A 13,834-nucleotide genomic window follows, 5' to 3' on the forward strand; every position below is an offset into this window, starting at 1 on the left:
CACGTTTATAAGTTTTGTAAGAAACCGCCATGCTGTCTTCCCAAGTGCCTGTACCATTTGTACTGCCACCAGCAATGAATGAGAGCTCCTGTTGTTCCATATTTTTGTTCCAAAACATTGAAAATATCAGTGTTTTGGATTTTTGCCATTCTAATAGGTGTGTAGTGGTACCTCATTGTTCTTTTAATTTGTAATTTCTTAAGGGTATATGACCTTGAGTATCTTTTCATGTGTTTATTTGCCATCTGTATATCTTCTTTGGTGAGACACCAGTTCAGGTTTTTTGACCTTTTTTTATTGCATTGTTTATTTATTGTTGAGTTTTAAGAGTTCTTTGTATATTTTGAATAATAGTTCTTTATCAGATATGTATTTTGCAAATATTTTCTCCCAGTCTGTGGTTTGTCTTCTCATAATCTCAAAATGTCTTTCACAGAGCAGTTGTTTTAAATTTTAATAAAATCTAGTTTATCAATTATTTTTTTTATGGGTTATACCCTTGGTGCTGTAGCTAAAAAGTTATTGCGAAACCCAAGGTCATCTAGATTTTCTATGTTAACTTCTAGCAGCTTTATAGTTTTGCAGTTACATTTAGGTATTTGATCCATTTTGAGTTAATTCTTGTGATCTCTGTAAGGTATGTGTCTAGATTCATGTTTTCGCAGGTGGATATCCAGTTGTTTCAGCACCATTTTTTGAAAAGACTATCTTTTATATTACAACCTTGCTATAATCATTTATTAATTTTTGTTGTTGTTGTTGTTGATTTTTCAGATTTTCTACACAATTGTGCCACCTGCAGACAGTTTTATTTCTTCCTTCCTAATCTGTATACTTTTTATTTCTTTTTCTTGTCTTAGTGCATTAGCCAGCACTTCCAGTATGTTAAAAAGGAGTGGTGAAAGGGGACATCTTGTCTTGTACCCTTAGTGGGAAAACTTTGGTGAATTTCTCACCATTAAGTATGATGTCAACTGTAGCTTTTTTGGTAGATATTAAGTTGAAAAAAATTCACTCTATTTTTAGTTTACTGAGAGTTATTTATCATGAATGGATTCTGGATTTTGTCAAATGCTTTTTCTGCATCTATTGATATGACTGTGTGGGAGGATTATTTATTTTTTGCTTATTGATATAATAGATATAGTATTTTTTTTTTAATATTTAACAAGCCTTACATATCTGTAAATTCTACTTGGTTGTGGAATATAACTCTTTTCATACATGGTTAGATTCAGTTTGCTAATATTTTGCTAAGGATTTGTGCATCTATGTTCATGAGAAATATTTGTCTCTAGTTTTCTTGTAATGCCTTTGTCTGGTTTTGGTATTAGGGTAATGCTGGTCTCATAGAATGAGTTAGCAAGTATCCCTTCTGCTTCTTCCTTCTGAGATTGTAGATAATTGATTTGCTATTATTTCTTCCTTAAGTATAATTCACCAGTGAATAAATCTGGGCCTGATGCTCTCTGTTTTGGAGGGTTATTATTGATTCAATTTCTTTAATAAATATAGATCTACTCAAATTGTTTATTTCTTCTTGTATGAGCTGTGGCAGATCATCTTTCAAAACACTGGTCTATTTCATCAATTATCAAATTTGTGAGCATAAGGGCTGTTCATAGTATTCTTTTATTATCCTTTTAATGTCTGTAAGATCTAGTGATATCCTTTTATTTCTGATGTTAATAATTTGCGTCTTTTTTTTCTTAGTCTAGTGAGAGGTTATGATTTTATTGATCTTTTCAGAGAACGAGCTTTTGGTTTCATTGACTTTTTTTTTGTTTCATTGATTTCTGCTCCAACCATTACTTTTCTTCTGGTTACTTTGGTTTTAATTTGCTTTTCTTTTTCTAATTTCCTAAGGTAGTGTAGATGATTGATTTTAGATCTTTCTTCTTTTTAATATATGCGTTCACTGCTATAAATTTCTAAGCACTGCTTTCAATGACCCCACAAACACTGATAAGTTGTATATTCATTTTTACTTAGTTCAAAATATTTTTAAATTTCTCTTGAGATTTCTTCTTTTACCCATGTTACTTATAAGTGCTTTTATAAGAGATATGACAACTAAATACAACCAATGATTTTAGACTGGATTCTTTTGCTGTAAGAAACGTTATTGGAAATATTGGTTAAACTTAAATGAGATCAGTGAATTAAATGGTATTTTATGTATTAATGTTAATTTCCTGATTTTGATAATTGCATTGAGGTGGTGAAAGACCACGTATGTCCTTGTCTGTAAGAATTACACGGTATTCAAGAATGAGGCATCACACTGGCAACTTACAAATGGTTCAGGAAAAATGTTCTGTAAATTCAGCAAACTTTTCTGTAAGTTTGTTTCAAAATAAAAATTGTTTATTAGGAAAAATGCAATTGTGATAATTTTCTCCGCAGTCTGGAGCTCAAGAGTTCATGGTGTGCCAAATTTCTCCTTCCTCTTGCAATAAACATTTAATCGAATGAGGATAGCATGATTGAAATGGAGTTCTCTAAGACAAACACTCTTTCTGAAGGGTCAGATAGCAAATATTTTAGACTTTGAGGGACAGACTCTCTTGCAACAATTCAATTCTGCTGTTGCAGTAAAAAAACAGTCATAAACAATACATAATCTAGTGTGGCTATGTTCCAATAAAACTATTAATGGACACTAAAATTTCAATTTCATACAATTTTCATATATCACAAAATATTTTTTCCCAACTTAAAAATGTTAAACCCATCCTTAGCTCATAGGTTATAAAAAACAGGTAGATTTGGCCAATGGGTTTTAGTTTGCCAACCTCTGCTTTAGATTTTAAAATGGTCTTTACATGCCACATCATTGAATGGATTATTAGCAAATAATCTGTATGATCATTATACATTGGAGGGAAGAATTAGAGTTCTATGCATAGTCTATACAAGGACAGGTGAATGTTACAGAATCAATGGTTCCTGCTTTTTAAAACTGATGACCCATTCTGGCTCCAGTTACACACATTTCTTCAGTCAGATTGTGCCTATATCCAAGCCCATGCCAGCACACAAATGAAACCCCCGCCCTACCGAGGGTTTGAGATCAGGTGACGCTCACTTGGTGTTAAAAAATAAGCAATTTGTTTCCAAAGGTTTTGACTTGAAAATGTTCTCCTTACCTTGGTATAACGAAGGGAGCCGGTAATTGTTTCTACAGTTTTTATCTAGCACGAGTCACACCCTGGGTTTAAGAAGAAGGGCTAGAAATAATATTGCATGATTACATTTCAGAAGTTGAGAGACTAATGGGATAAATTAGAAAGATGAAGAGTGGAACCTAAAACAATAGTTACTTGGGAAAGAGAATGAAAAAAACTGATAAAGCTCACTAATTATATGTTAGTTGAATCTAACAAACTACTGTCTTACTAAACAAAAACAGGTAATACAATAGTCCCCTCTTATCCTGAGGGGATATATTCCAAGACCTTGACTGGATGCCTGAAACTACAGATAGTACTGAACCCTATATATACTATGTTTTTTCCTATACATATCTACCTATGATAAAGTTTAATTTATAAGTTAGGCAGAGTAAGAGATGAATATCAACTAATAAAACAGAACAGTTATAACAACATACTGTAAGTTATGTGAATATGGTCTCTCTCAAAATATCTTATTTCACAGAAGATTCATTCTTACCATAGATCTTAGCAACCTAGCATACGACTTTTTCTTTCCTTATTAAGTCGAAAATTTTCACCTTTTCCCTTAAAGGAAGTGCTTCATAGTTTCTCTTTAGCACATCCAAATTGCCAGCATCACTACTCTTGTGCTTTGAGACCATTACTAAGCAAAGTAAAAGTGACTTGAATGCAAGCACTGCAATACCACAATAGTCCATCTGATACCCAGGATGGCTACTAAGTGACAAACGGGCCAGGAACAGAGCGTATTCGGTGTGGAGACTCCAGAACAAAGGGGTGATTCACATCCCTGGTGGAACAGAGCAGGTCACGTAAGATTTCATCACACTATTTAGAACAACACGCAATTTAAAACTTGTGAATTGTTTCTGGAATTTTTCATTTAATATTTTCGGACCATGATTGACCATGGGGAACTGAAACAGTGGATAATGGGGACTGCTGTATGTGAGTGGCAGCTAATTTGTGAAGAATTCTAAGACATTTGATGTCTAAAAATCTTACATCCACCTAAACTTAAAGATACAGAATTCTCTTCTAAATATTCATTGAGACATTCATTTGAATAAACATTTTATCTTTTTTTCCAACATCTCGGCAATATATTGAAAAGGGTGTAATTAGCATATAACTGGAAGATACCTATCATTTTTATCTTGGTAGTTATTAAATCTATAAGCATAAAGACCATTGTGATTTTTATAAACTCAGTGAGTTTTTTTATAAGCCTTCATAAAGGTTTTAAAAATCAGAGTTTTTCCAAAAGAAACTTACTCTAAAAGTTATATTGTTGAAGTAATTTAAAGTATTGTCCTAAGATGCTATGTCCCCTTTCATGCAACATCAAACCACCATCTCTTGGACATCGGACTTATTACTCAGGTTGAAAAGAGCAGTTCTGAGCTGGGGAAGCATATGGTAGTGGCTTCACATGAGTCCAGAAGACCCTGTGACGGGGAAATAAAGGAGGTCACAAGAAAGGCACCATGCAACACAAACTGGAAGACTTGAACAAGAGAAATAGAGCTGACCAGAACCACACTTTACTACTGATTGAGAATGATTTATTAAGGTCCAATTAGTATGTTTTTAATTTCAAATAGTCCATATCTCCTTCAGAATACATGCACATGAGTAAAAGTCCAAGTTCATTTCTTTTACTTCCGATATAAAATGTTCTGCATTTTGTATAAAGTACGTGCAAACATCTTTTTGTCAACTGGTTCCCCATATTCTTTTTACTTTGGGCACTTCAGAAGTCTGCCCTCTGCTCAGATGGTGACCACGCACTGACTTCCTCCTTCCTAAACAACCATTCTTCTTCTGGACATCTTTCTCTTAAACGTACTCCTGACTTTCTCATACCTGCTTCCTGACTGTCACTTTACTGGTTACTTATTACAACAAACTGGTACGATAACTGGTTTACCTAGACAATGAATGAAACAGGTATCACCTGATATGCCAGCAGTCTACCTGGGGTGATTCTAAGGGAATACCCAATATCCGGTCAGATACTGACACTCAACCAATTTGCTATAGAAAGGTCCCTAACTATTAAATATGAAGACTTTTTATTTACTTGGCATGTTTGGTCTCCGCATTTTCTTGAGTTCTACATTACAGTTGTGGCTACTAAGAGCTGAATAACTGGTCGCTCAAACAAAATTTGGAATTGCTAGTCATTAATTAGGGTGTCCTGCTTATTTATGACAGTTGACTATTTCTAGTCCATGTTGTTATATAAAAAAGTACTCTAAACTAACCATTGCATTTCCTTTGTAAAAAAGTAATTTAACTGGCTTTCCTCACAATTGTCACCCATGAGGTGCAAAGCAGGAAGTCCATTTTTATAAAAGGTACAAGCATAAAAAGACATTTCACATTTAAAAAAAAAAAATCCTTCATGGGAACATGTGATAAGTAAATAATCAATTATATGGACAAAGTTTTATATACACAAAATTTTTGTAACATCATTTATAATGATGAAAATTAGAAATGACCTAAGTAGTCAACAATATGGAAATAGTTAAATAAACTGAGTTGCACCCATTAAGTGGAATATTGTATAGCCATTAAAATTATGTTTTTGTAAAATTTTTAACGCCATAGGAAAATGTGGCAATTCTGCAGTGGGGAAAAAAAAACTGGTTATGAAATTGTTTACAGTATACTCCCAATTATATAAAAACGTATATAAAATACATATAGGCATACACAGGGGGAAAAGCTGTTAACAGCATTTACTTCTGAGTTGTGATATCAGTAATTATTTTTTGTTTTATACATATCTGCATTTTTCAAGTTTTCTACAATGACTATGTATTATTTTATAATACAGAAAGCACAGGCTATTAAAAATTCCTCCAATGTACTGATAATTAGAATGTATTTGGGTATTATAAATATGTGAGAACAATATTACTGTGCTTCATCTTCTATGAATTTTTTAGAGTACACATTATTTTGGTAATAAACTTACATCCCCTTTTTGTTTTACATAACACTTTAATAAAAAGAAAATATTGTGATTAGAGTATTATTTGTTTCATAACCTAAACAAATACCAGCTTTGACATCTAGGTTCTTCTATTTCCTAGAAGATTTAAAATTAATACCCTTTTATCTTTTTAAGTAAGGCATATTGCATACATACATTACATGCATGCTTTCTAAAAAAATAATTCTAATTTACAGTTTTCCTACACAAGGAAAAAAATGAAGTTATGGTGGTTTAAAAACAGTCTATAATCTTATCCATCACAAGCACGCTGATAGGCATAAACATGTTTATTAAATGAAATGTATCCTTTAAAAAGAAAAAAAGGGAAGCCTGTATGTAAATGATGTTGTGGATTCAATTAGTCAGAATTTATTCTGACTTGCACCAAACCACACAAAATCTTTTGAAGTCTAGTTAGTGTAGTCTATCTAAATGGACACTCCAGAGTCTGTTTACGAATTCCGTTACAAGATCGCCACTTTCTACTTTCAAAAAGAATGGGGATCCAGACGAGGGCTGTCACATAAGCTAATTTTCAACATGTATCAAGTCTTGCTGGGTTTAGGAACAAATACTGCCATCGGTTAGTGTTTAAGTACATGAGTTTGCTTTTCCTCTGTCTCTCGCACCCCACACCTTGCCCCAGCATTTGGGTAGCGGGAGGCGCTTCATCCCTCAATAAGATGACGGCCGGTTTCTCATCTTCTTTTGCTCTCTAAACCACAGAGTGGTCATTGCTGTGAACTCCGGCCAAGATGGTGTGGTTGAGGGAAGAAGCTGAGCGGTCTGAGCCTTCTGTGGGGCCGCTGGTGTTCTCACTGCGCTGGCAGCAGAGGATCTGTCTGAAGGTGGCGCTCATCTCCTTGTCCCGGTAGGAGTAGATGATGGGGTTCATGGCAGAGTTGAACTCAGCGAGCAGAAGGAAGAATTTCTCATAGGCCAGAACATCACACTGTGGACAGCACACGTCCAGAAGTAGTAAGACCAGTCCAGGGGTCCAGCAGATGATAAAGGCACCTACAAGAACAGGGATAGGGGTCAGGAGGATTTAAAAAAGAACCAAAAAAATATAATTATGAAGCGTGAAGCAAGTAACAATAAAGTGAAATGATTTCAGTTCAAAATAAAAATACGGAGATTCGAAGCCACCAGATCACCATTTGAAATAAAATGTTCATTTTCTGAAATAATCAGAGACAGTTTTAACGATGATAAAATAATCGATTTAATAAAATCTCAATTCAGACCCTACTAAAATTGAGCACTTATGAGACACTGATGACGATTATTTTGAGCAAAACAGAGTATGCTAAGCAATTGAGATATGAAAAACTGCATTCAGAGTACATAGCTGGATGGTAATAAAGATAAGGTTTTAAATAGCATAAGATTGTTTTCAGGCAAAAAAGATAAGCACTGTGACAAAGGTCCTTTAATGTTTAGTTGAGGCACCGTTTCTGGATTCAGGTGACCGGGCTCAAATCCTTGCTCTATCGTTTAATAAACTGGGTGAACTCTGGCAAACTACTTTTGTGCCTCAGTTTTCTCATATGAAAAATAGAAATGATTATATTTATCTCATTAGGTTTGTTTCAAAGGATTAAAGAAGTGCCAAGAAAATAATCACTCGGTATATCTTAACAGTAATAACAATAATATTATTATCTGCTCAATAGCATGGGCCTCTTTGGAAATAGCAATTCCCAACGATAGGACAGATGTATGTTGACTTTTATTTTTATTCAACATTGTTTAAATGGTCCTTTTCTTTTTGCTTTACAAATATTAACTCATTTAATCAGCACAACAGCTATATGAGAGAGAAACTATTATCCCATCATGCAGTTGAAGAAACTGAGACTCAGAAAAGTTAAATAACTTGCTCGAGGCCATAGTACTGGAAAGTGGCAGAGAGGAGGTAAACTCCAGAGTTTCTGCTCTTAGAGGCTGGCTCTAGAGTCCACATGCCAGAAAATACTGTGTTATACTCCCGTTTCTTGAAATAATTAAATATTTTAAACCAAAGTTCATGCTTTAAATGTTTTACTAATTTAGATGAACTTTGTTCTTCTTCCCCAACTATTCATTAAGATTTGGCTGTAACTATAAAAGGAATGGAAATATATTCTTAATCCAGCTTATTTAGTTCCTAACATCACTCGCTTGTCTCCCAATAATGTTATTTATTGTGAAATAACATTAAAAGCTACCACCATGTTATCCCAGAATGATCTGGGATTTTGGGCTAAAAGAACATGAGCCAATAGATCTGGTGAGCACCATCATGTCCCATTACATCTCGCCCTGTATGTATAATTAGGCTACACAATGAGCAGACGGCAAATAGAGATGATCCCAGGAGAGCATTTGAATCTTTAGATTAAATGGCACTAGCCTAGGTTAGACACAGGCTTGGACTAAGGTGGTGGATCTGGACTAGCCTCAGGGAACGAGTTTTGCAAAGTGTAAACAAACAAGATTCAGTCTCCAAACGGCCCAGTTTCGAATGTGAGCTTTCTTTCTTTTCTTTTCTTTTTTTTCTTTTGAACCTTTTCAGCATGAAAATGAAAATAAAGAAAGGAGAAAAGTACCCCCATAAAGCTCCTTGTTCTGAAACGCAAATGTGTATTGGTTTTAAACTGCTGTTCACTTTGAAGACTATCCAAGGTGCTTCATTTTCTAATAAACACAATACCTTAGATTTTTTTGTAGAGGAAAAAAAAAACATTTCAAATATCAAGAGATAATAGTCGAGAAGCTATTTGAACTTCAAGTAAAAACGTTAATAAAGCATTTATCCCATGTCCTTGAATTTCCTTGCTTGAAAATCACTCAGAAAGCTAAACATACAGGAAAATCAAAGGAATGCCTCTTGAGTTTCAGAAATAATACATTATTCATTGAGAAGCCAGGAAGGGAATTATTCTCAGGGTGGAAAATGCTTGGATGGAAAATGCATGGTCCCATTATTCCATTTGCTTGGAAACTAAAAACATGCAGGCCCTTCATGAATGGCTGAGCATGCTTCCAAGTTTCCTTTCCCTTTTCTTTTATCAAAGCTCTAATTGAACCCAAATTCAGAACTTGATTAGATACCAGCAACATGCATCTCAACAGATTTATTTTAAATAAAATGACCTTCTGCTCCTTCCAGGCAGCAGAAGGGAACATTCTTATTCTCGTGGACTTTTTCAAACTGCATGGCTGTTCAAAAGTGACAAATTTTTTTTTTAAAAAGTCATTTGTTGTTTATAATTTCTTTTAATTTTTAAATTGAAAAAGAACAAAATTTTTTCAGTCAGAGGCTCAGAAGCTAGTCCAATGAGTCTAACTTTTAAAAGACCAAAAAATGCAAGGAGCCTTATGACATTAGAGACAGGAAGTAGGAACACCACGGCCTGACACAGGGGTTAATATACATGGACGCTTCATTGAGGAATTCAAACTCCTCTTCCTTTCTTCACTGAAAGGAACTGTTTTTAGTACTATGATCAGGCTACACCACGCAGTCCCAAAACTGCATTTGGATCTTCAAGGCTCGATGGAATAATTTAAGGGACTCACAATACAGGCCTCAAAAATTAATATCTAAACCCAATCATACACAGTTTTCTCTTCTTCCTTCCCTTCTCTTTCATAGCAGTGTCATGGATCAAAATGACCAAAAGATGATGGACTACATAAGTGGAAAATGGGGCCTGGAAAATTCCAAGGTAATTAGGCTTCTACACAACAGTGAGCGAATATTATGAAATTAAGTTTGTTCAAGTTATGGATTAACCAACGAGCTCCGAAAAAGAAAAACTACACCCAAGCCCCTTTAGTGGTAAGTAGCTAACCACAGAATTTAAGATGTACATCGCAGACCTCATCAACACAATCTATATAGACTCAACTGCATACCTATAAGTCATATTGATAATAGTAAAAAGAACCTCCATCACCGCATCTGTAAAATGGAAAAGTAATAGCTCCCTGTCTACTCCATAGGGTTTGGTGAGGCTCAAACTGAGATACAACATGTAAAAGCTCTCCACGCACTGCACATCTACATGACCACACTGCCTAGTGTGGGTAGTGGGCAGTGTAATCTGTGCAGACTGGTGTAGCACAGTTACCAGGGCACATTTCCTCCAGGGAAGAACATGGGAGCACATTTTGGACCATAGAGACCTGGAACTTCAAAAAGCCCTGAGATGACATCATCTTAATGATGAGATTCCTAGGACTTGCAGTTGGATGTGAGAAGGATAACAATAAGAAAAAGAGAAGAAACACAGAGAGGCACGGAAGCCCCAAATCACTTTAGAGGTTCTCATGGGTCAACTCAATACCTACCAAGATGGAGAATAAAATAATATGGTACTCTGTAGGGACAGTGCTTTAGGTAACTTGTTATTTCCAAAATATATCCGATGAACGAATCCCCATGGCCCAAGGCATAAAACCAAGGAATGGTATGCAACAGCATGAAAGTAAGGAAAGCGCAAGTAGTTTATAGTTATTTGTGATAAATTCAGAAGCAGAAGTGGCAGCAGACAAGATGTCCATGGTCATGAAAACCTTGGATACGGCCTGGCTAAGACATTTGAAATTTTTCCAATCCAGCATTGATTCTCAACCCTAGCCACATACTACAACAACAGCCTGCACAGCTTAAAAGAAATAATGATTTTCATCTACCCCTTCCCTCCTGAGATCTCATTTAACATACAACACTGTTAACAGTGGAAGAACAAAATGATCTGGATAAAAATAAAGGCGAAAACATCCGATGTTTCCAAATTCCAGAGGAGAAATAATGAGAGCCTCAACTGGGGCAGTAATAATGAGGAAGGAGAAATATTGAAGAATTAGGAAAGTATTTAGGAGATGAATTGAATGAAATAGATAAACGAGATAAAAGAGTCTACGATGACTCCTAGATTTTCTATTTGGGTGAAGGAAGGACGGTGCTACATTTCACTGAAGGAGAAAACAGGAGAGAGGGTAGGTTGGTGTTTTCTGAGGGGAGGTGAGAACAGAGATGATGACCTCAGCTTCATATATCTTTAGCTTGAGGTACTCGCAGGAATTCAGATGGAGATGCCTTAGAGATATCATGATGGGCTGATGGCAATTTGAATCTTGGGAAACTGTGTCTTACTGTGCTAAACAAGAGTGGTTACATTCTGCGTGATTTGCCAATGTTACAGGTCACATGGGGAGGAGGACACTCAAAAAATATCCGTGGGTTGGAATAAGTAGCAGAAGTTGCTCTTTCTAGAGCAAGCTTCATTCCTTTCTTATACATCTGTCAAATCCATCTGTGAGAGCCCCAGTGCCCACAAAGATGGAAGGAGAGGTGCTGGAATGTAGATGCAAAAAGCAGGGAGGAAGGAGGCTGTTTTGGAACAACAGGTCACAGCTGCAGAACCAGATCATATTACCACACCTTCCCTCACATCTACACAACCTCATCAGCTGAACAATGCTTACCATCTGTTCTCACAATTAGAGTCTTTTCTTCTAGAGTGACTTTTTTTTCCTACCTAGTTATATTTTGCTTGCATATGGAACATAAGAATCAAAGTTAAAGAGAAAAAGTGTCTTTGACAGAGAAGACCTCTAGGGAGAGAGCCCAAGATTTCTGATGAAAAAAACAGAAAGCATTTCCAGTCTGGCTGGCAAATTTGTGTTTGTAAAAAAAAAAAAAAAAAATCAGACATCCCACAGATCTAAAACAAGTTAAGGTAAATCAATTCTACGCCAGGGCTGTGTCCAAGGTAATCACTCCTTGGGCCTCACTGTTCTTGTTTCTTAAATGAGATCTCAGAAACAGTCTTCCCTATCTTAGAGTCTTGAAGTAGAGATCAAAGGGGAAAATAAGCATTCAAATACATAAACTACTTTTGTAAATGGTGTATTCCTTCAAGGCTACATCTTGGTATCCAAGAATCCAACCTAATTTTAGTTCATTTCTGTAGTTATATTGTGATTTCTGCTATTAAATTACACATATAAGATTGGACTACCTAGAAAATCCTTCTAAATGATATATCTTAAAAGAGGCTATGTTAGATAATAAACTATGGATAAAAAGCTTATTCCTAGTTAAGCAGTTAAGGGGTCGCTGTAATGGAAATGTATGTGAATGACTTTTTGAAGTTAAAGCTTTTTTTCCTAAAAGAGTAACCTAATAATAAATAAAATGTTTTCTAGAACATTGAGAGTATCCAATTAATGCAACTCAGACAGTGCCGCAATAAGTTATTTATATCTTACAGTACCAATTTTACTTCATTTAGTTTAGTACCCAACACTTCCACTTCTTCATGGTCATAGTAAATGTTTCATACATTTAAAGTTTCATGATTTCATTCATTGTGTGACGTCCTCTAGTATTTCTGTTACCCACTCCTGACAGCAACATTTATCTTTTAGGGAAGGGCATTAGCAATACACAGATCTCCAAAGCACAGTGGTACATTCATTATATTCTCTTTTTAATATTCCTGGGTGTCTATAAGTTTCGGACCCATAATACTGTCCTAATCAACACAATGCTGTCTTTCTTAACACAGGAGCATGCCTTCTGGCATTTTATACTCTCATTCACATTAAGCAGTGAGTAGCATAACATGTGTACTCCATAACCCATCACAGATTCTAAATCTCACCCTGCAACTGTACATTGGAAAGCACATGCTGAAAAGGCTTGCACGCTGCCTCTTACAGAAGCGCTGCCTCTTACAGAAGAACATCTGTGCTCGAAAATGGCCAGTATAAACCACTTCTTCGTGGCCACAACTCTGGCCAAGTGAGCAATACCTTTTATCTGCCTATTGCAACAGGCTCCTAACCAATTCCTCTTCCTCCATGTTTCTGCCCTAACGTCCAGCTTGCACAGAATGGCCAGAATGATCTTTCAGAAGCATAAATCAATTCACATTACATCACTTTCCTGCTTACAATCCCGTAAAGGCTTTCCTACTTGAAATCCTTACTGGGGCCCCTAAGGCCCTACGTAACCGGTGCCTACCAGACTCTTCAGTCTCAACCCTTTCCTGTCACCCCTCATTCACCAGGTTCCAACCACACACATCAAGGAGGTTCGTTTCTGTCTCAGGACATTTGCATTTATGGGTCCTCACCTTGGAAGATTTTCTGTAGATCTTCATGCCCACTTACTATGAAATAGCACTTCCTCAAAATCCATCCCTGCCTACCCCAGCTAAAGCAGCACCCTCTCCCCGCTACATTATCCCATTTTATTATCTTCATATCCTTTATCTATAGTCAAAATTATTTATTGGTTTACAAGTTTATGTTCTATCTTGCTTCAGTGAGAATGTAAGCTTCATAAAGGAAGAAAATGCTGTCTTTTCATGTCTGATTTTCAGGCATCTAGAATAGTGTCTGGTGTACCGTGGACACTCAGTATATCTTCTGCTGAATGAACTGGCAAGTCACAGCTAACTGCCCAACTGACATATCCAAAACAAGGAAAACTAATTAGTAGAAAAATCATTAAAATCTGTTTGGAAAACAAATATTAACACCTACATAGTGCAAGGCCTTTGATTGGTGCTACAAGGCATTCAAAGAAGCAAGAGGTAAACCCTATATGCAAACTCTCCTTATATATGCAACTGTTACCGGAGTGTAA

The 13,834-nt window shown here is 35.9% G+C and overlaps 1 protein-coding gene across 4 annotated transcripts in view; it reads right to left on the reverse strand.

Annotated features, from left to right (window-relative positions):
• Window positions 1–4,722: 4,722 nt before the first annotated feature.
• Window positions 4,723–13,834, reverse strand: part of LPAR1 (lysophosphatidic acid receptor 1) — a 123,279-nt gene continuing 114,167 nt past the window's right edge. For 2 of the 4 annotated variants that reach the window (XM_015599503.2, XM_015599514.2), the window contains exon 4: window positions 5,243–7,203. In XM_015599503.2, coding sequence (XP_015454989.1) covers window positions 6,902–7,203 — 302 coding nt within the window. In that variant the 3' untranslated portion in view covers window positions 5,243–6,901. Of the gene's footprint in view, window positions 7,204–13,834 lie in introns of all 4 variants that reach the window. The other 2 variants (XM_006906095.2, XM_015599522.2) reach the window with 2 other exon arrangements.

Source organism: Pteropus alecto, unplaced genomic scaffold (genome assembly GCF_000325575.1).
Source record: "Pteropus alecto unplaced genomic scaffold, ASM32557v1 scaffold111, whole genome shotgun sequence".
In the NCBI taxonomy this organism is placed as follows: domain Eukaryota; kingdom Metazoa; phylum Chordata; class Mammalia; order Chiroptera; family Pteropodidae; genus Pteropus; species Pteropus alecto.